This window comes from Rhinoraja longicauda, chromosome 3, assembly GCF_053455715.1.
Source record: "Rhinoraja longicauda isolate Sanriku21f chromosome 3, sRhiLon1.1, whole genome shotgun sequence".
NCBI lineage: Eukaryota > Metazoa > Chordata > Chondrichthyes > Rajiformes > Arhynchobatidae > Rhinoraja > Rhinoraja longicauda.
Genome location: NC_135955.1, coordinates 57,599,714 through 57,621,026, shown reverse-complemented (window position 1 = coordinate 57,621,026; position 21,313 = coordinate 57,599,714). Strand labels below are relative to the sequence as shown.

Here is a 21,313-nt window from a genome sequence, read left to right as displayed (position 1 = left end):
CTACATAAAAACCAAGCCAATTAGTCTACAAACCTGTACGTTTTCGGAGGAAACCGAAGATCTCAGAGAAAACCCACGCAGGCCACGGGGAGCAACCCACGTGCGGCCTTACAAATCTTCTACAATTTTTTTCTACTGCAACATAGGCTACTCTGGCAGCACCTCCCAAATCCACAACCGGTATGTCTTCAGGTGCATGGGGACCACACCAAGTCATACACCATTGTTTAGTTTAGTTCAGAGATACAGCATGGAAACAGGCCCTTCGGCCCACCGAGCCCGCGCCGACCAACGATCACCCATTCACACTAGTTCTGTTATCACTGTTTCACATCCTCTACACTAGTGACAATTTACAGAAGCTAATTAACTTACAAATTGGCATGTCTTTAGAATGTGGGGGGAAACCGGAGCACCCGGAGAAAACCCAAACAGTCACAGGGAGAACGTGCAAACACTGCACAGGCAGCGCCCAAGGTCAGGATGGAGCCCAGGTTTCTGGCATGGCGAGGCTGCAGCTCTACCACTGCATCACTCTGCCTCAGAACCTCTTCCTACAACCATTGAAGGATTACCTTCACCAGACGATCAGCAGTGATTCTTGGAAGGTGACTCATCCCCACTTTAAAGGCAATGAGGGATGGCCAATGCAAGATGCCTTGCCGGTGGTGCTCAGACCTGAGAAATTAGGGAAAAAAAACATAAATCTGTGAAGTAATTATATATATGAATCTTCTTTGTGATTAAAATACTTTTTCCTGTTTTGCTTATGCAAAGTTTTAGAGACCCTTATTCAGCCAGCCCAGATTTTCAATCTTAGTCCATATCATTCATCAGAATGATTATCCTTTTTAAAAAGTAACATAGTTTTGGAGTGACTCAGCAGGTCAGGCAGCATGTTTGGTAGACATGGATTGGAGATGTTTCGGGTCAGGAGCCTTCTTCAGACTGATTGTAGTAGTTGTGTAGGAAGCTGGAAAAGAGGTGGGAGCAGAACAAAGCTTGGCAAGTGCCCGGTGAGGGGGGGGTGGGGGGGGGGGGGGGTTTGATGGGCAGAAAGGTTGACAAAGGCCAGAGATGAAAAAAGATAAAAAGACTGAGGAACAAAAAGAGGATGAGGTATAGGTGGAAAGGGAGGGAGAAGAGCAGAATAGTGATAGAAATGGATGATCCACCGTTTGACTGTTTCTCTGATTATTACTTGTATTCATGCTGAATTAAATCATTACCAAATGAAAGTTGCTGCTGGAGAACAATATATCTTGCACAGTATACGCCAGTCCCTCAATCAATGTGTACCAATATAGCAAAACAATTCAGAATCTGATGAAAGACTTAAGGCAAAACTTAACAAAGTTATAAAACAGCCAAGTCAGCCTGTAGGCTACGAGAATGCATGTTGCACTGCCGGGAGCACAGATGGGTTCTCAGCAAACCAATTTTCAAAAGGAGACAAGAAGCGATTTTGGTCAAGATCCAAGAGAGCATTTTTGAAGCTACAAAATGGTGTCGAATCAATGCTGAAGGAGGCAGAGTTTATGGGCACGCCACTAGGCTGCAGATGGTTCTCAGCATGCCGACTTCCAAGGGAGCCCATAGGCAGAGGATAAGAAGCTAATTCCAAAATCTGGTGATAATCCAGCAAGTTTACAGTGTGTTTATTTGTCATACGTGCCAGATACGAACCGGAACAATTAAAGTCTTACTTGCTGCAACTTTACAGTATCATATCCGGTGCACATGACAAATAAATACTCTTGAAACTTGAAACTCTAGAAAGCACTTTAAACCACTGATGTGTGAAATTGCAGAATGCTTTAAATGGGTGGAGAAAAAGCCTAAACCAAAAATTATTGCATCTGTTGTCCACATTTAGTGACACAGGAATTACACATCAAGTCTTGCTGACAAAATATCATGAAGTGCACTCATTTTATCTTGTGCTATTTGGAGCCTAATTTCAGTTCTCTTCTTTCCAGCTGAAATACTTAATTGAATAAAGACACTTCCGTGAACTCATTTTGAGTTGATGCAAAGGCAACATTAATTAATAAACTCTATTTTCAAATAAGTGCTCAAAATCCTAATTTGATTCAATACTGTCTTTACTGTATTAAACGGAATATTTACAATTTGTACAAATGTTTGAGCTCCAACAAGTTACAAAATACATTTCACAAGATGCAAAAGCAGGAACCAGGTTTACCTGGAACACCATTGCACTACAAAAGGACAATGTTTTTTCAAAGAACAAATAAACATCTGGTTCGGCAACTCCACAAATGCAGCAATTCAGGCAATAACAAAAATACAATGTGTGGTCAGAGAGGATTCAAATGCTCTTCTAATAATCCAGGGTTCTACAAAGCAGGGTCCTGGAATTTTCTTGGTACTACCAAAACAGCTAATTGCGCCCAGTTCAATGGTTCTTTTAATCCAGTCGATCATTGATGTGGTGATCATCAGTCCTCGGGTATCAATGTTAAAATTCACCGTAAAGAACTGATGCCCAGGAGGATGCCATCTTGTTTTTTTATATTAAAAAAAAGTTCTAAACACGCTTTCTCAGTAATAGTTTTCAGTAAATAACTTCGTAGACTGATGCTTTCTTATCTCCAGAGCCAGTGACTATATATTTATCGTCCACTGAGATATCGCAGCTCAACACCGATGAAGACTCCTTAGACTGTAGAAAGAGAGGAATAAAATTAGAATTATTTCACAATGATAGGCATGCAATGACAGGACATCAAAAATATTCATGTAGAATTAAAGAAAATCCAAAGCCATTTTATAATTACAAAACTAGAAAGAGGATAACTCAGGAGAAAGATGGGACCTCTACATGTAGAGGTAGAACATGTGGATAATTTTCTTCAGGACTGTCTCCACAAAAGAGGCCAATGATACCGATGTTGAAATCAAGATAAATGAGTATGACATTTTGGATGGGATAAGCACAGTAAATGTGAAGGCATTAAAGGTTCAGCATCTTTGTATGCAGATATCTTTTCAGGACGATGAAATATATCACAGGTAGTAAAATAAAGCAATGGAAGAAATTGCATTAGACAATAGACAATAGGTGCAGGAGTAGGCCATTCGGCCCTTCGAGCCAGCACCGCCATTCAATGTGATCATGGCTGATCATTCTCAAATCAGTACCCCGTTCCTGCCTTCTCCCCATACCCCCTGACTCCACTATCCTTAAGAGCTCTATCCAGCTCTCTCTTGAATGCATTCAGAGAATTGGCCTCCACTGCCTTCTGAGGCAGAGAATTCCACAGATTCACAACTCTCTGACTGAAAAAGTTTTTCCTCATCTCAGTTCTAAATGGCCTACCCCTTATTCTTAAACTGTGGCCCCTTGTTCTGGACTCCCCCAACATTGGGAACATGTTTCCTGCCTCTAACATGTCCAACCCCTTAATAATCTTATACGTTTCGATAAGATCTCCTCTCATCCTTCTAAATTCCAGTGTATACAAGCCTAGTCGCTCCAGTCTTTCAACATATGATAGTCCTGCCATTCCGGGAATTAACCTAGTAAACCTACGCTGCATGCCCTCAATAGCAAGAATATCCTTCCTCAAATTTGGAGACCAAAACTGCACACAGTACTCCAGGTGCGGTCTCACTAGGGCCCTGTACAACTGCAGAAGGACCTCTTTGCTTTTATACTCCTCTTGTTATGAAGGCCAACATTCCATTGGCTTTCTTCACTGCCTGCTGTACCTGCATGCTTCCTTTCAGTGCACTAGGACACCCAGATCTCGTTGTACGTCCCCTGTTCCTAACTTGACACCATTCAGATAATACTCTGCCTTCCTATTCTTACCACCAAAGTGGATAACCTCACACTTATCCACATTAAACTGCATCTGCCATGCATCCGCCCACTCACACAACCTGTCCAAGTTAGCCTGCAACCTCATAGCATCTTCCTCGCAGTTCACACTACCACCCAGCTTTGTATCATCTGCAAATTTGCTAATGGTTCTTTTAATCCCTTCATCCAAGTCATTAATGTATATTGTAAATAGCTGCGGTCCCAGCACCGAGCCTTGTGGTACCCCACTAGTTACTGCCTGCCATTCTGAAAGGGACCCATTTATCCCCACTCTTTGCATTCTTTGAGACTCCCTGGCTGCAGTAGTGGTGCTAGAGTTAAAAAGGAAAGAAGGAATAAACAGCATAATCAAAAACCAATTAGTTTTACCCCAGTGGTGTGCAAATTTAGCAATTCTGCAGAGAAAGGCTGAGTAATCAAGGGCCATTGACCATTGAGATTTGTTAAGAAGAGGATTGTCTGACCAACTTGACTATATCCTTAGAGCCGGTACAAGGAGCCAATGAGAACAATGCATCTGACATTCACATGATCTTTAACACTTTAATACATTGTGCTTGAGTTTTTTGAGGAAGTAACCAAGAAATTTGATGAGGGCAGGGTGGTAGACATAGCCTGCATGAAATTCAGCAAGGTCTTTGATAAGGTTCTGCAAGATAGGCTTCTTTGGAAGGTTAGATCGCATGATCCAGGGAGGTAGCTAGTTGGATACATAATTGGCTTGATGGTAAAAAGCAGAGGATGGTGACAGTAAGTTGTTTTTGTGACCAAAAGCCTGTGACTAGTGGTGTGCTTCATGGGGTCGGTGCGAGGCCCATTGATGTTTGCCCACTGTCAGAACTATTTTAGTTAAAATGTACAAAACATGGTTAGACAGTTGATTCCCGATCAGAATACCTCATTGCATAAATAACTCTCTAATCATCAGCAAACCCTCTCCACCATCTACCTATTCCAAATCTTTGTTCCTTTCCAAATCATTTTTTTTACAAAATGATGTCATATTTTATAAAATGTCTATCACATAAAGTTAAGGCAGAACTAGGGGGACAGTTTTGTATCATAAAGGACAGTACTGATCCCAGTTATGCCTTTACACACAATATTTTGTAGTTGCCTATACTGGTACCATTACATTGATCCCCATTTTTCTGAATCTATAATATTTTCCTGAACATTATTTTTCAGCAATTTCTAGTTTTGGATTTGTTTTTGCACAGAATACCTGGAATATGCTTGCTCCATACGGTGTTCTCCACGCATTCAGAAGGTTATCTTTCCCAGTGCTTACAAACCATTTACCTGTAGAAATATAATGAAAATCATTACATTTGCCATCCAATATTTGGACTAATTTTAATATTAAACATTATACTATTCTTTAACACTTTTTCTTCTGGTCATCGAAATGAAAGTTTAAATTATTTGCATTCAATTTTCTAAATAAATGCTCTCAACTTGTTTATATTGAATTTCTTCCATGGCAATTGCAATTATGATATGCTCATGAGCATACATTTCTGATTGGCTTTGATAAGCTTTTTCCCCGAAGTATAGACAATAACATCCTAAACATGAGGAAATAAGGTAGCCTAAACTGATGGGTCAAACTGAGTTTTATTCACACCAGCCGCTCCTGGACTTGCAACTCCATGCAGCTCCCCCGCCCTCACTCATCCTGTTCCTGTGGGGAGTGAAGACATGGAGGTATGACAGTGGTGGAATTCCACATGCCTGGAGACATCTATCAAAGTACATCAAGGCTTTACAACAGCTTAGAGTGGGAAAATCTAAAGCCCTGCCCCAAGAATGCCTGGTGGGAAGGGACAGGAGAGGGTAGGGACAGGAGAGGGTAGGGTGAAGAGGTTGGTGTGGAGGAGAGCCTTACGAGGAGAATGGGTTAGGAGAGAGAGATAGATCAGCCATGATTGAATGGCATAGTAGACTTGATGGGCCGAATGGCCTAATTCTACTCCTATCACTTATGACCTTACCTCCTGTCAAAACCTTTCAGGCTCTGTAACAAATATTAGGCTGCTTAAATATAATATACAAATAAGTATCTAACTACATAACAAAAAAAGCTATCCTGCTTAAAATCTTGATGCTAGGTTATGCATGTTAAACATGGATGACCCTTTTTCAGGCACTTCGCAGACTGGTTCAATTTCTTAGCAGGGCTTATGTTGGAATCAGCATTTAGTCAGCACTGGTATCATCAAGGCTGCCTTCATTTTGAATACAACCCCTCCAGTTCCCTCCCTTACCAACCTCAATCCTTTCCTGAAAGTTAGATGAAAAATGGTCATAGAATTGCAGCCTGGTGTAAGCGTACTCTCACTAACCAATAAGCTAAAAACTTTAAACCAATATTTATAAACAATTAAAAAGGTAGGTTTTTCTAATTCCTAATCTAAAGTACAAAGATAATTTCAAGTGTAAATCTAACTGGGATCAACTAATATGACACAAGTCATGGATCACATCTTGATACATTTGAGGTAAAAGTGAAACAATACCACATTATGGATATTTTCCTTTGGAAGAAATATTTCCCAAAGCATTAAATTTGATTGCACACAAGGACCAAGATATTCAGTGCAGCAAAGCAGGTTTTGAACACTGCATATATGAAGGCCTCTCCTCTGCTAGCTCTATCACTACATCATAGGAAGCTGTGAGAATCGGTGAGATAGAGAGGACAGGGTTGAATTTGGGTGGGTAGGGAGTGGTGAGTCAAGGCGGTTATGTCTCAACACTGCACACCACGCAATATCATTAATCTAACCTGGCATAACTGAGCCAGAAACAGAGAACTGAGAACAAATTTCCAGATATGTGACTCATCAAAGTCAAAGTCAAAGTCAACTTTATTGTCAATTTCCAGTTAGTTTACACAGACAGAAAATCGAAATACCGTTTCCAACAATCCCGAGGAATAAAGTGCATTAAATTAAGTTAAAATTAAAAAGGCACAGCAAACAACAATCAATATAAAATATAGTCACTTCAATGAAAAAAAGATGAAGATGAATATATTACAATAAAAAAATAATGAACAGTAGTGCAAAGCCTGTCCATAGCAGCGTTAAAAAAATAAAATAAAAATTAAAAAAAAGTCTGGCACTGAGCAGCTGATTATGTTTAGCATCTAACTGGATAAAATCAATCTTGTTGCAAATTCAATCCTGTGATATAGAGAATCTTGAGGCTAATGACAGATTGATAAAAATTGCCTTGTTAATCCTTACAGTAAACGATTAATGACATAGTATAACAATTGCTGATGGGCCAAACACGAGCAAATAGGACTAGCTTAGATGGCGCATCTTCATTGGTATTAATGAGTTAGCCCGAAGGGCCTCTTTCCGTGCTGTATGACTATGACTTACCACAGTAAGCAAATTTAAGAGACAGCACACAGCTTTCATGGAGGTGCAATTGATACTTATCCGGTTTTGTTACATGTAGTACTTCCACATTGCTGCTCTCCATTCCCACAGCTAGCCATTCTCCGGTAGGACAGTATCCAAGAGAAAAGATCTTCGAGAAACAAAAATGAAAATAAGTGTTCAATTGAGATTTTGCTCTGGAATACTATGAAGCATTCTTACTAAAATGGAGAATGGCGATATACACTTATAATACCAAAGTTGTATTTGCATTATTTCAACACTTAACAGTTTTAGTTCAGCTTGCCACATTCAAAATGAAATAGTTATCTGTTTAGTTTAGATTGATCAGAAACTATAAAAAAATTGGTAATTGCAATAAATTGTCATCTGTAATGCGGACTGGAATATGTTATTGTTTGTAGATAAAAGGTTTACAGTATCAAAAGGTCTTCTTATTCCTTGTTTAAATGGTCACTATTTTATTGGATGTTAAATATGGTGGGAAACTAATTTATAATGTACCAGAGCAAAGTATTTTTGTATTAAGCCACGGTATTTATTCACAAAATGCTGGAATAACTCAGCGGGTCAGGCAGCATCTCAGGAGAGAAGGAATGGGTGATGTTTCGGGTCGAGACCCTTCTTCAGACTGATGTCAGGGGGGCGGGACAAAGGAAGGATATAGGTGGAGACATGAAGATAGAAGGAGAACTGGGAAGGGAGAGGGGAAGAGAGGGACAGAGGAACTATCTAAAGTTGGAAGCCAATATATGTAGTTAAGCAGAAAGCTCTGAATAAATAACCAGGAATGGGAACACCAAGACATTTCCTCTTCAATAGCCTGGGGGAACTCTATTTGTACCCTATATGAGATCTGTCAATGGAAGGCAAGGGACATCCATGTCTGGATTTGAACCACACCATATGCAACATATTACGATGATCCATCAAAGCTACTGTATGGTCACCTAGTGTTTGTCAATTATTCATTCTTCTTAGCAAACATACATAGATAGAGCAATACGCAAAACATATTTTATTGACTGTAGAAACTCAAATAAAGTGGCTGAGTACAACAATGAATGAAGAGTCATATCATGTGACAGTAACCAGTTCTTAAAGGAGCCTTGGAGATTTGTATACACGCAAAAACTGTGAACTATTTACAGTAAAATACAGTTGCAAATTTTCTCTCTTAGTTCACTGAATTCTTTAAGTGCATTTGCCACCTCGGAAAGATCCACTCCAGACATTAGTAATTTCAGTGCATGATTTCCACAACCATACCTCATGCATACCTAGTTTCCACAATAGCTGCCTCAATATAATTGCCTTCAAGACTTAATATATTGTATATGTATCCTGGATCACCATCTTCTTGGTGTTGGCTACCTGCATGAAAACTGCTCACATTACAACTAAACAATGTATTTGGCACAAAACTGGACACCCATAGATGTTGCAACTAGCTGCAACAACTTTTTATCTGGATTCTTCTTAAAACACTTTATATTATCTGCTTTCACACGTTTAGTATTCTGACTTCCACCATAACTTTATGTGGACACTGCATCTTTACTCACTCCCAATGTCAACTTTGGTCACAAATTCATCTCCTCTGATGTCTCTCTCTGGAAATGATTCTAGGCTTTCATCTCTGGCATGACTATTTTCAGTCTCTCCTTTGTGCTCTGGCTGTGCTGTTTGGTGTTGACTTTATTAGGTCCATGCCTACTACAACAACCTTGAGAAGATCTTCAGTGCATTGGAAATCCAGCTCTCCTTCAATGCATCCAGCTCCATCTGTGTTTGATTCAGCCCATTCAACTACCAACAGCAAGTCTCATAAACATTGAACTCTTCATATGACACCGATTGCTGGAGGCGCCGAGGAAGGCTGTCAAGCTGTACAGCGAGATATAAATCAGCAACAGAAATGGGTGGAGAAATAGCAGAAGGAATGTAATCTGAGCAAGTACACGGTGTTGTACTTTGGGAGGTCAAATGAAAGGGGAAAATATACAATAAACTAGACCGTGGACCCCCATTGGGTGCAAACCTCTCCTGCATTGGTGCAGCACCCTCTCCTCCCCCTCCCCTCCCACTCCCTCAACTCTCCCCCCTCTCTCTCCCCCTCACCCTTCCCCCCTCCCTCCTCCTCTCCTCCCCCCCTCTCTGCCCGGACGCCACCTAACGGAGGTTGCATAGCAATCCGCCTCCCCGCCCGAGCCCTGCTCCTACCCGAGATCAACAGGCTCCAAATGCGCAGGTGCAGACACATTTGTTCTGCGGATGTGGCGGCCATCAAATGCAAGTACCAGATCAACGGAGCCCCAACTGTGCATGTGCGTTTTAAAAAACTTTAAAATGTAAATAACTTAAAAAATATAACACCGATTTCAATGAAACTTCTTCCATTGGCCCACAGGATGACGGTGAGTAAGGTGGGCCTAAAATTATCATACTAACGTGTACCGTTTTGGCTGTAGTTCAGGAGCAAGAGAACAAACGAGAGTTTTAGTATACAGACGGCATGACTCAGAGTTAGGAAATCATGATGCAGTTTTATAGGACTTTGATTAGGCTACATTGCATGCAGTTCTGGTCGCCACATTACAGGAAGGATAGTGGAGGCTTTGGAAAGGATGCAGAGGCTGGTTACCAGAATGATTCCTGAATTTGGGGGTATGAGTTACAGGGAGCAGTTGGACAAACATGGATTGTTTTTTCTGGAACCAAAGAGGTTGTCGACATACCTGATAGAAGTATATAAAAATATGAGGGGCATAGATAGAATAGACAGTCAGAACCTTTTTCCCAGGATGCCAAAATCAAATACTAGAAGGCAAAGTTTAAAGGAGATATGTGGGGCAAATTCTTTTTTTACACAGAGCATGGTGAGTGCCTGGATCATGCTGCTGGGGTGTAGTTGAGGCAGTTAAGATAGTGGCATTTAAGATACTTTTGGATAGGTGTATGATTATCATATCATCATATCATCATATCATATATCTACAGCCGGAAACAGGCCTTTTCGGCCCTCCAAGTCCGTGCCGCCCAGTGAACCCCGTACATTAACACTATCCTACACCCACTAGGGACAATTTTTACATTTACCCAGCCAATTAACTTACATACCTGTACGTCTTTGGAGTGTGGGAGGAAACCGAAGATCTCGGGTAGGGACTGGAGGCATATGGATTATGTGCAGGCAGATAAGAGTTGGTCTTGGCATCCTGCGTGCCACAGACACTGTTTGCTGAAGGACATGTTCTTCCCAAAACTCACAAACAATTTTGTGTGCCAATTTTGCCAGACCCAATAATTATCACTTCGCTACAGCGAGTCTGTTGCTTCTCACCTTGCTTGAGGTCTTTTGTAGTAACACAGCTGTTTTCCCAATACATCTGTGAACAGATTCTCACACATTACACAAAGGCTTTTTATAATGTTCCTTTGAACTCTCTATTGCGGTTAGTGAATAGTTCGATTATTCTGAAATTGTCACTGTTAAAGTGACACTCTCAGCCCGGGATATTCAATGCAGACGAATATTTACTATGGCCTTGGAATATTTACACCAGGATACTCAACCTTGGTCTAATCATGCAACTAACTCATTACTTTAAGGTATATTTTTATATTATTTGTCGGCACTGATTCTTTTGTAATTGTTACCTTCTTTCCTCGTATTTTGCTTTCATTGATGCAATTCCTGCTCAACCTGTTGACCTATGCAAAATGTTCCATTTGCTTAGCGATTGCTGTCTGCCACTCAAACAGTTACTGAAAATTGATGACTCAAAAAATGCCTTTGTGCTCTTTGCTTTTCCATTATCTACCCTAATTGTGAGCCCACGTCTAGAATTATTATATTTCCATTCACAGCTACCCTTTTACTTCTGTAGCACATGACTTTTCTGAGTGCATGACACTTGCATGCATTGGCTAAACCAACGTCATTTCACAGTAACAGTTTGGCTTTTCAGCCCAAGCTTTGCATTCCCTGTCAGATGGACGTCATCAAATTCCATCTGTGGTGGTGGCTGTTGTGGTGCACCGCCATAGCATCATGAAAAAAGCTGCCTGCTCTTGTCACTGCATTGCATTCTCATTTTATACTTTCCTATATATACTGTCATACTGTTCCAAGTAGTTGCATGGTAGCCATCAGACTATCATTTTCTTCAACCATCGTGTTTGAGCTACAGTCCATAACCCTGGCCCGCCTTGTAAGTTGAAGATTCTTTGGCACCTCCCAACTCCATCTAATGAGGAGTGTGGTTAGGTGCGCTAATGTACACTTAGGGTGAGTGATTTTTAGATCTCACTAAGCTGTGATCCTTATTGAAATCTAATTCCTCAATCCAAGTAACGAGATTCAGTATATTACTATGATATCTTGTGCCAATTCTCTTAGCTCAGAACTACAACAGATTCATCTTTGGCAGAGACGTTCCCTGATAATTCATAGGAATCCTGGAGTGCCATTTTACTCCAGTTCAATGGGAAATGATGAGGGTATTTTGGACGCATGTCTTGGCCTTCAATTGAGTGACATGCCACAATATGATCATCATGTTCTCATTTAACAAGGTGGCTGTAAATGACTGATCCTTCTTTTCCTCAAGTATGCAATAGATACTTATCAGCATTTCCATTTTCACCTCTGCATTGTCTAGTTTAATCTTATGTACAGTACTCTGGCAGTTCAGTTCCATAATCTTTACACCTCATGTCTGAGCCACACAGGAACCATCTTTATTGGATTTTATCTTCACCCTGAATAATTACCCCTACCATAGGGCCAGAGAAACATATGGGCTTTCTAGATGGACAGCCTGGGGCCCTCTGGATTCTTACATTAGGCGCACCTTCGCTTATTTTATATTTAATTCATAAATGATCTCTCATTTATTTTGTATGCTGAAAAACATAAAAGTCCCCAAAAGAAAGTCCAAGTAATATATTTGTCTTACTTATTTTTCTTTCCATATCTCTTTCACACAGAAAGACTGATGGGAGAATCAAAACCACTGTTTTTTGCTTTGATTGAGCTGAATGCTTAAAGACGCAATCCATTTTATTAACTGCAGCTTTATGCCCATCTGTTTATTTTTACTCTGAAACCGGTGTTAAAATTGGAAACACTAACTTATACCGCACATGCTTTATTCCCTCAGTGAAGTTTGTTCTTTTCTGTAATCATTTGTGCATTAGCTCATGAAAGTAATCGGTGAAAGATTCCAACTATGTTCTTGCAAATGTTTACTTTTCAAATATAAATATGATTTTTCTCAAGGTATGCAAATAAATTACTAATAGCTTTAGAACTCCAAATACCTGGGATGTGAAGTCATGTTGCTGCAGTTGCCTTCCTTCTCTGAGGTCCCAGGACCTTACAGTGTTATCTAAACCTCCCGTCCAAAGTTTGGTGCCATCATTTGAAATGTCAATACAGCTGGCTCCATCTGTGTGACCTTGGAATTGCCTGATTAAATAAACAAAAAAAGAATAAAGGTTTCCTGCACAAGCCTCAAATAAATACAATTATATTGTTAGTTTTGGACTCATCGGCATGTTCTTTCTGCATTTGGTTAAACTAATCATGATTGGACATCAGTTTCATGTGCAAACATTATCCAGGTGCAACAAGCCCATGCAAAATAACTGTAAAATTACATCAGTCAAAACTCAGCTTTAACAAGCATATTGTTTCTTTTCAACACCATTCCAAAGTTATTGATATACAGATTATTGGCAAACTTCTACTTTGGCTCCTCCAGGCTTTACAAGAATTAGATACAATACTTAGATTTAACCAACTGAAGTCAAAGTGAAAATGGCCCATAGATACCTCAGCTCAAATAAGAGTGCTCCAGAAATTAAAAAAACCCTTTTAGGTGTGCTGAACAAGTACTTTGTTTACTGCAAATCCCAACTGAGGATTACCCACCAACAAAAAAGCAGCAAATTAGAAAAATGTACCTTTAAAAAAAGTTTGGTTCCCTATATCTGTGTTAAAACAGAACCGGTGCAGTTCCCAATGTCAATGGACTGCAATGGTCACTGTTGGAATCTTGGCAGCCTTGGAGAACTTGTTTCACAACCTCCAGTACTGCAACAAAAATGCTACTTTGGTGATGAAGGAAAATGCAGATGGAAGGAGGAAGATGCGACTAAAATCTCTGTGGCTGCACATTCTCACTGTGATCTGAGGCTCAGATCAAGTCCTGTGCAATGAGTGGCCCCAATGTACCTTTAAGCTACCTGGTCAACACTCTGCAGAGATCGCAGCATGCATCTCCACTGTGCACAGCTGGAGTAAATACTGGGTACCAGTAATAATGGCAAACATGCAGAGCAGTAAAGATAATATGTTATTGCCTTCCATCACAGTGCGCTGTGGTGGATGTTTATGTTAATTTTTATGTAGTCGTGTGTCTTGATGCTTTTTTGGTATGACAGTATGGCAAATCAAATTCCTTGTATGTTTTTACATACTTGGCTAATAAATTAATTACAATTACAAAACTCAGAGCTGCTGATGCAGAAGACCACACTTTTATGATCAAATGGGGATTAGTTAAATCACCTCTAGAACAGAAAGTGCAGGACAAACTCAATGGGTCAGGCAGCATCACTGGAGGACATGGATAAGCAACCTTTCAGGTTGGCACCATTCGAAGGGTCCCGAACTGAAACATTGTCTATCCATGTTCTCCAGAGATGCTGCCTGACATGCTGAGTTTCTACAAAGGATTCCAGCATCTGCATTCCAATGTGTCTCAATTAAACCACTACCCCTTGTCAACTTGCTGCAGGAGTATTCCTTATTTTACAAGATGTTATAAGCGAAGACCATGGGTTACACATTATTGTTCCATTCTCTGGTGGCAAGGAAGATGATCAATGAACAATGCACCATGGGCAAAGCATCATGTAGAAATGATGGTGGAAATACATCAGGAACCATGAAGATAAATCATGCGCAGCCCAATTTCAGGATTTCAACAGGAAATGATCATCACAGCTGCTTTAAAAATATGTATAATATTTACGTGAAATTTATCCACAAAAAAACACAAAAGAGTATTTTTTTATGTTGACGGGCCATTTAAGTACCATTCTTCATTACTAATGCTCATAGTCAAGATCAGAGTTCTCTTATTTCAAAAGTAGGAACCAAACCCTGATTACAGGGACAACTAGACATAAAATCTGTCATTCATCACTATATTACATCATTGCAACTTGTCCACTGTCTTAGTTCTGCCCCCCACGAACTTTCCAATTTACACATTGTTGGAGGAATCACAGATCAGGTGGGCAGGGAGTGTCAAGAAAATGTGTAGGAAGGAACTGCAGATGCTGGTTTAAACCAAAGATAGACACAAAAAGCTGGAGTAACTCAGTGGGTCAAACAGCATCTCTGGAGAAAAAGAATAGGTGGCGTTAGTGGCCTGTCTCCTTTATCATCGTTACTTTTTTGCATATCTTTCATTTATTTGTTTTGCATATCTTTCATTCACTAGTTTCCCTTTCCCCTGACTCTCTGTCTGAAGAAGGGTCTCGACCCGAAACGTCACCTATTCCTTTTCTCCAGAGATGCTGTCTGACCCGTCAGAAGAATGTCAGGTGACCGAATACCACAGCAGCTACTTTATGAGAAGTCGAATGAGACCAAACAATCGTGCTGTGGATGGAAAAAGAGATTCAAAGCCTCTTGTACAACATCCCTGAAGAGTTTATATATTGACGCGCCGCACTAGGAACAACAAGCACTGGATCATCCTGTTTGATTACGAGCGTATCAAGTGAGGCTAATTTCCATGAGGAAGCCAGAATGGAGGAAGCAAAGAAGAAAAGAGAATCTTAAAAATCAAGAACCACAGATAGTACAGGATCCCTACTTGTTTGTCACAGGTGGAAAAACCCTGAGTCGAGATTGGCCTAATCAGCTATTTCTATACACATTGCAACACCATAGATTAGATGGCATAGTTTTACTCAAGAATAAATGACAAACAACAACAATCTGCCTTCAAAGGTGGAAGAGTTACGACCTTTTAATCAGCGTGATAATAAGCGCCAAGTAGAGGAAAATGTTATCTTCTTGATAGCCATTAAAATTATTTGTTTAAAATATTGATGGCTGCAACCAATACATGACAGATTCTAAAAAGTTACTTTTTAAATGTATGCACACTACCATTTCTTTAACAACTTTCCAATTTAATCAGATGCACAACTTCACAGGAATTCAGTTAGACTCTTACCTGACCAACGTCTGGTTGTGCAGATCCCAGACAGCGATGTTACCATCACTACAGCAGGAGAAACAGACCTTGGAGTCAGGGCTGATCGCTAAAGCATAACAGGCAGGAGCTGAAGACGTCAACTCTGCCTTTATACGTGGGGTCGGAGCTGCCAAATCCCAAATGGATAACGTGCTGGCTTCACCACCCACGATTAGAGTGCACCCGTCAGGAAGCAACTTGCACGATCGGATGTAATTGTCTCTGTTCTGTGCAGGAAATAAAAGACAATCTATTTTTCTATCTCGTTATTGAAATAATTTCATGCTTTCTATATGGCTAAATGCAGAAGACATTCAAGAACATGGAAAAAAACTGTAGATAAGTCTCGGGATTAAATGAATGGACGGACATGAATTTTCAAAAGACGACATATTCCAAAGCAGCAAAGTGGATGTGTGTCATTTATTTGATGGATTTTAGTCAGGATATACCAAAAGAAAATTCAGACACTAGTCCCAACTGCATTTGTGGATTTTGTACAGCAGCCTCTTTGTGGTTGGAGTAAGAGTGGTAATTCAGTAGTGTGTTATGGCTAATGTGGATTTGCACTGTCTTCACCTGATGACCCTGAGACAAGGACTTCATCTGATCATCCAGAGAGACTACTGTGCCATAAACCCTCTTTAACCAATAATTTGCCCACAAGTTTTCCTTGGATTGCAATATGACCATAAAAATGTGAAACCAGTCCAGCACACACACACACCACCACAGGCTTAGACACACACACACACGATTGTCAAAGAAATTGCATTGAATTGAATAAATGTACCATTCTGCAATTCATTTTCTGTTCCATAACTTGCAAACATTTAACATCTCTAAATTATAAATGTGAAATTGTCTGAATGGCTTATATTCAATTATAAAACAGCCAGATTGAAAACATTACTTTGATGACATATATTGTCATAAAATATTCTGTAGGCATTAGTGAAACCGTTGATCTCTTTGCTGCCCCCAACTCCAGTTACAAGTTGGTCTTTTCAGCTACTCGAGGAAGCTTTGCAAAATAAGTAGATTAAAATTGGGAGCATAATATCTAGTTTATGAAGATGGATTGCAACCTTTCTACTGCTTGGTGACTGGCAGTATCAGAAGGTTATTCAGAGTAAAATTTTCAGGGTGATTTCACCAGCAGTAAACCTGAGAATCAAAGCCAAGATCCTAGCCCCCAGCCACCCTATCATTAGTTCTCTAAGGTGCACAAGCCACTTAAAAAAATCTCAACTTTAATGGCTTCATGCACCTAATAATTCTTCATTAACTATTTGTAACTTAGACTTCACTCCTAATATATTTCAGGTGGGTACATTTATATTGATGTCCATTAAAACTTTTCATAAATGTTCGCTATAATTTCCCAGCTGAAACTGGTTCACCTATGGTTGATGTGGGAAATGGGAACATTCCAAAGTTGGTGTTAAATATGTACATTTGGAAACAAGACTTGTTTATTTTTGAACTGATGAACAGCTACCTAGAATTGTTTCACAGTTTCCTGATTAAATCTCATAAGAGAGAACTGGAATTTCAACAGTAGTTTACATTCACTTACCAAGCAGTCCAGCTGGGACACTGGGCTCTTACTGCCAGGCTGGCTGATATCCCAGACCTTCACACAACCCTTCCCACCAGTGTACACATGCCTTGTGGGGTTGCTGATGGTAACAGCGCACACAACTTCACCGTGGCTCAGTGTGTTGATTTGCCGAGCATGTCGAGGGATCCCTGGTCCAATGAGGGCATCGGGAGGAAAAGGCACAGGCTGCATTTGTCCATCCGCCGTAACGTGGAATGAATAAGCTCTATTCAGGGGAGAAAAAGGAAAATAAAACAAACTGAAGTCTTTGGACTGACATTTGCTAAAAACGATGTCTCAAGATTTCTTTTGCTCATTATTTTTTTTGTGATTATCACCTGGTCATATGTTACAAATTCACAGCTCATAAGACTTTTACTACCCACAATTCTTTTGCCACGTTACAATTCTAAATGTAAAGTTTAAAAAAACTAGAAATCAGTACAAATTACTGGAGGGGATCAGAATTCAAAACCTGGCCATTTTCTTTTACATGATTATTCCTCATAATGTATCGAAAAGACAGACAGGTGGGCAGAGGGGGTGGGGCCGCTCTGTTGGTAAGGAATGATATTCACTCCTTTGCAAGGGGTGACATAGAATCAGGAGATGTAGAATCAGTATGGATAGAAATGAGGAATTGTAAGGGTAAAAAGACCCTAATGGGAGTTATCCACAGGCCCCCAAACAGTAGCCTCGACATAGGGTGCAAGTTGAATCAGGAGCTAAAATTGGCATGTCGCAAATGTAATGCTACGGTGGTTATGGAAGATTTCAACATGCAGGTAGACTGGGAAAATCAAGTTGGTAATGGACCCCAGGAAAGGGAGTTTGTGGAGTGCCTCCGAGATGGATTCTTAGAACAGCTTGTACTGGAGCCTACCAGGGAGAAGGCAATTCTGGATTTAGTGTTATGTAATGAACCTGATCTGATAAGGGGACTCAAGGTAAAAGAGCCATTAGGAGGCAGTGATCATAATATGATAAGTTTTACTCTACAAATTGAGAGGGAGAGGGTAAAATCGGAAGTGTCAGTATTACAGTATAGCAAAGGGGATTACAGAGGCATGAGGCAGGAGCTGGCCAGATTTTACTGGAAGGAGGCCCTAGCAGGGAAGACAGTGGAACAGCAATGGCAGGTATTCCTGGGAATAATGCAGAAGTTGCAGGATCAATTGATCCCAAAGAGGAGGAAAGATTCTAAGGGGAGTAAGAGTCAAGGACAGCATAAAAATAAAAGAGAAGTAGTATAACATAGCAAAGAAGAGTGGGAAGCCAGAGGATTGCGACTCTTTTAAAGAGCAACAGAAGATAACTAAAAAGGCAATACGGGGAGAAAAGATGAGGTACGAGGGTAAGCTAGCCAATAATATAAAGGAGGATGGTAAAAGCTTTTTTAGGTATGTGAAGAGGAAAAAAATAGTCAAGGCAAATGTGGGTCCCTTGAAGACAGAAGCAAGGGAATTTATTATGGGGAACAAGGAAATGGCAGACGAGTTGAACCGGTACTTTGGATCTGTTTTCACTAAGGAAGATACAAACAATCTCCCAGATGTTCTAGTGGCCAGAGATTCTTGGGTGATGGAGGAACTGAAGGAAATTCACATTAGGCAGGAAATGGTGTTGGGTAGACTGATGGGACTGAAGGCTGATAAATCCCCAGGGCCTGATGGTCTGCATCCCAGGGTACTTAAGGAGGTGGCTCTAGAAAACATGGACACACTGGTGATCATTTTCCAATGTTCTATAGATTCAGGATCAGTTCCTGTGGATTGGAGGGTAGCTAATGTTATCGCACTTTTTAAGAAAGGAGGGAGAGAGAAAACGGGAAATTATAGACCAGTTAGTCTGACATCAGTGGTGGGGAAGATGCTGGAGTCAATTATAAAAGACGAAATTGCAGAGCATTTGGATAGCAGTAACATGAAGGGGAAATCATGCTTGACTAATCTTCTGGAATTCTTTGAGGATGTAACTAGGAAAATTGACAGGGGAGAGCGATGTGGTGTACCTCGACTTTCAGAAAGCCTTCGATAAGGTCCCACATAGGAGATTAGTGGGCAAAATTAGAGCACATGGTATTGGGGGTAAAGTACTGACATGGATAGAAAATTGGTTGGCAAACAGAAAGCAAAGAATGGGGATAAATGGGTCCCTTTCAGAATGGCAGGTAGTGACTAGTGGGGTACCGCAAGGCTCGGTGCTGGGACCGCAGCTATTTACAATATACATTAATGACTTGGATGAAGGGATTAAAAGTACCATTAGCAAATTTGCAGATAACACAAAGCTGAGTGGCAGTGTGAACTGTGAGGAAGATGCTATGAGGTTGCAGGGTGACTTGGACAGGTTGTGTGAGTGGACGGATGCATGGCAGATGCAGTTTAATGTGGATAAGTGTGAGGTTATCCACTTTGATGGTAAGAATAGGAAGACAGATTATTATCTGAATGATGTCAAGTTATGAAAAGGGGACGTACAACAAGATCTGGGTGTCCTCATGCATCAGTCACTGAAAGGAAGCATGCAGGTACAGCAGGCAGTGAAGAAAGCCAATGGAATGTTGGTCTTCATAATAAGAGGAGTTGAGTATAGGAGCAAAGAGGTCCTCCTGCAGTTGTACAGGGCCCTAGTGAGACCGCACCTGGAGTACTGTGTGCCGTTTTGGTCTCCAAATTTGAGGAAGGATATTCTTGCTATTGAGGGCGTGCAGCGTAGGTTTACTAGGTTAATTCCCGGAATGGCGGGACTGTCATATGTTGAAAGACTGGAGCGACTAGGCTTGTATACACTGGAATTTAGACGGATGAGAGGGGATCTTATCGAAACATATAAGATTATTTAGGGGTTGGACACGTTAGAGACAGGAAACATGTTCCCAATGTTGGGGAAGTCCAGAACCAGAGGCCACAGTTTAAGAATAAGGGGTAGGCCATTTAGAACGGAGATGAGGAAAAACCTTTTCAGTCAGAGAGTTGTAAATCTGTGGAATTCTCTGCCTCAGAAGGCAGTGGAGGTTAATTATCTGAATGCTTTCAAGAGAGATAGATAGAGCTCTTAAGGATAGTGGAGTCAGGGGGTATGGGGAGAAGGCAGGAACGGGGTACAGATTGAGAATGATCAACCATGATCACATTGAATGGTGGTGCTGGCTCGAAGGGCCGATTGGCCTACTCCTTTTGTACAAAACAATTTTGTACAAAACTCTTAAATTACCCATAAAATTGCCTTCTTCTTATTTTGTGTAACTGTAGAAGAACTTGTACAAACTCACATTTGGATGTTGGATTCAGATAATTAAACTCAGTGTGGAGGAGACCATCATTGTCACACTATCATGTTTATTGCTTGCACACTAAGTTCCATAGTCTGTTCCTGGGAAATGTTTGATTTCCACTTGGGCATTAACTGGCCACATGTCATAATTTGTACATTTAATAATATTATGTCATGTCTAATTATTCAATGATCTGATAACACAATGATGTGAAAATCTAATTATATAAATCTAATTTTAACTAAATAGAATTAATAATGGCCTACACACCATTTAGAAGCAATGTAAACACTATATCAACAATTCTTAAATTAAAAATGTAAATTTCCGTTATCCATTTACATTAAAATTATTGTCACTTTTTGCAAAAATTAATTATTATGGAATATAAAACATTGCAGCTGCCAAAAAGGCAAAACGCCTAAAATTCTGTTTTTATAATCAGAAAAAACCCCATTGGTACAACATGACTAATATAGCATATATTTCTATTTGAAAGCATTGTTTTCAATAATTACTTACGGTTTTCCACCTGGGATGCCGGTCAAATTCGGAGGCATTGCAGATACTCGCATGTGAGGATGAGGGTCGAACCCAACCTATGAGCAAAAGGCATTCGATAAACAAGTGCAGTGTGGTTGGCAAAGGGAATACAATAAGCGAGTTCGGTATCTCGACTGAGCATGCGCAGGTCATAGGTTGCAAGGGCTAAACATTCTCGCCGGCTGATCTGCTGCGTGTAAACAAACTTTTGTTTCATCCGTATTTTCCAGTTTTGCTTCATAGAGGTAAGAAAATACTGCTTTAAAAAATGTTAATTAGGTGTATTTATGGTTAATTTGTACAAAACTACGATGATTTTGTAGGTTTTATTGCTTTATGCTTCGG

General features: G+C 40.3%; 1 protein-coding gene across 7 annotated transcripts in view; it reads right to left on the bottom strand.

The window, feature by feature from the left end:
* Positions 1 to 2,103: 2,103 nt before the first annotated feature.
* The window catches only part of LOC144592027 (transducin-like enhancer protein 1), a 126,894-nt gene continuing 107,684 nt past the window's right edge, over positions 2,104 to 21,313 (bottom strand). For all 7 annotated transcript variants that reach the window (XM_078396203.1, XM_078396202.1, XM_078396205.1 and 4 more), the window contains 7 exons: positions 20,948 to 21,024; positions 17,125 to 17,374; positions 15,525 to 15,772; positions 12,589 to 12,736; positions 7,243 to 7,393; positions 5,076 to 5,152; positions 2,104 to 2,686 (listed from right to left, as the gene is read on the bottom strand). In XM_078396203.1, the coding sequence (XP_078252329.1) occupies positions 2,579 to 2,686; positions 5,076 to 5,152; positions 7,243 to 7,393; positions 12,589 to 12,736; positions 15,525 to 15,772; positions 17,125 to 17,374; positions 20,948 to 21,024 (1,059 nt within the window). In that variant the 3' untranslated portion in view covers positions 2,104 to 2,578. The remainder of the gene's footprint in view (positions 2,687 to 5,075; positions 5,153 to 7,242; positions 7,394 to 12,588; positions 12,737 to 15,524; positions 15,773 to 17,124; positions 17,375 to 20,947; positions 21,025 to 21,313) is intronic.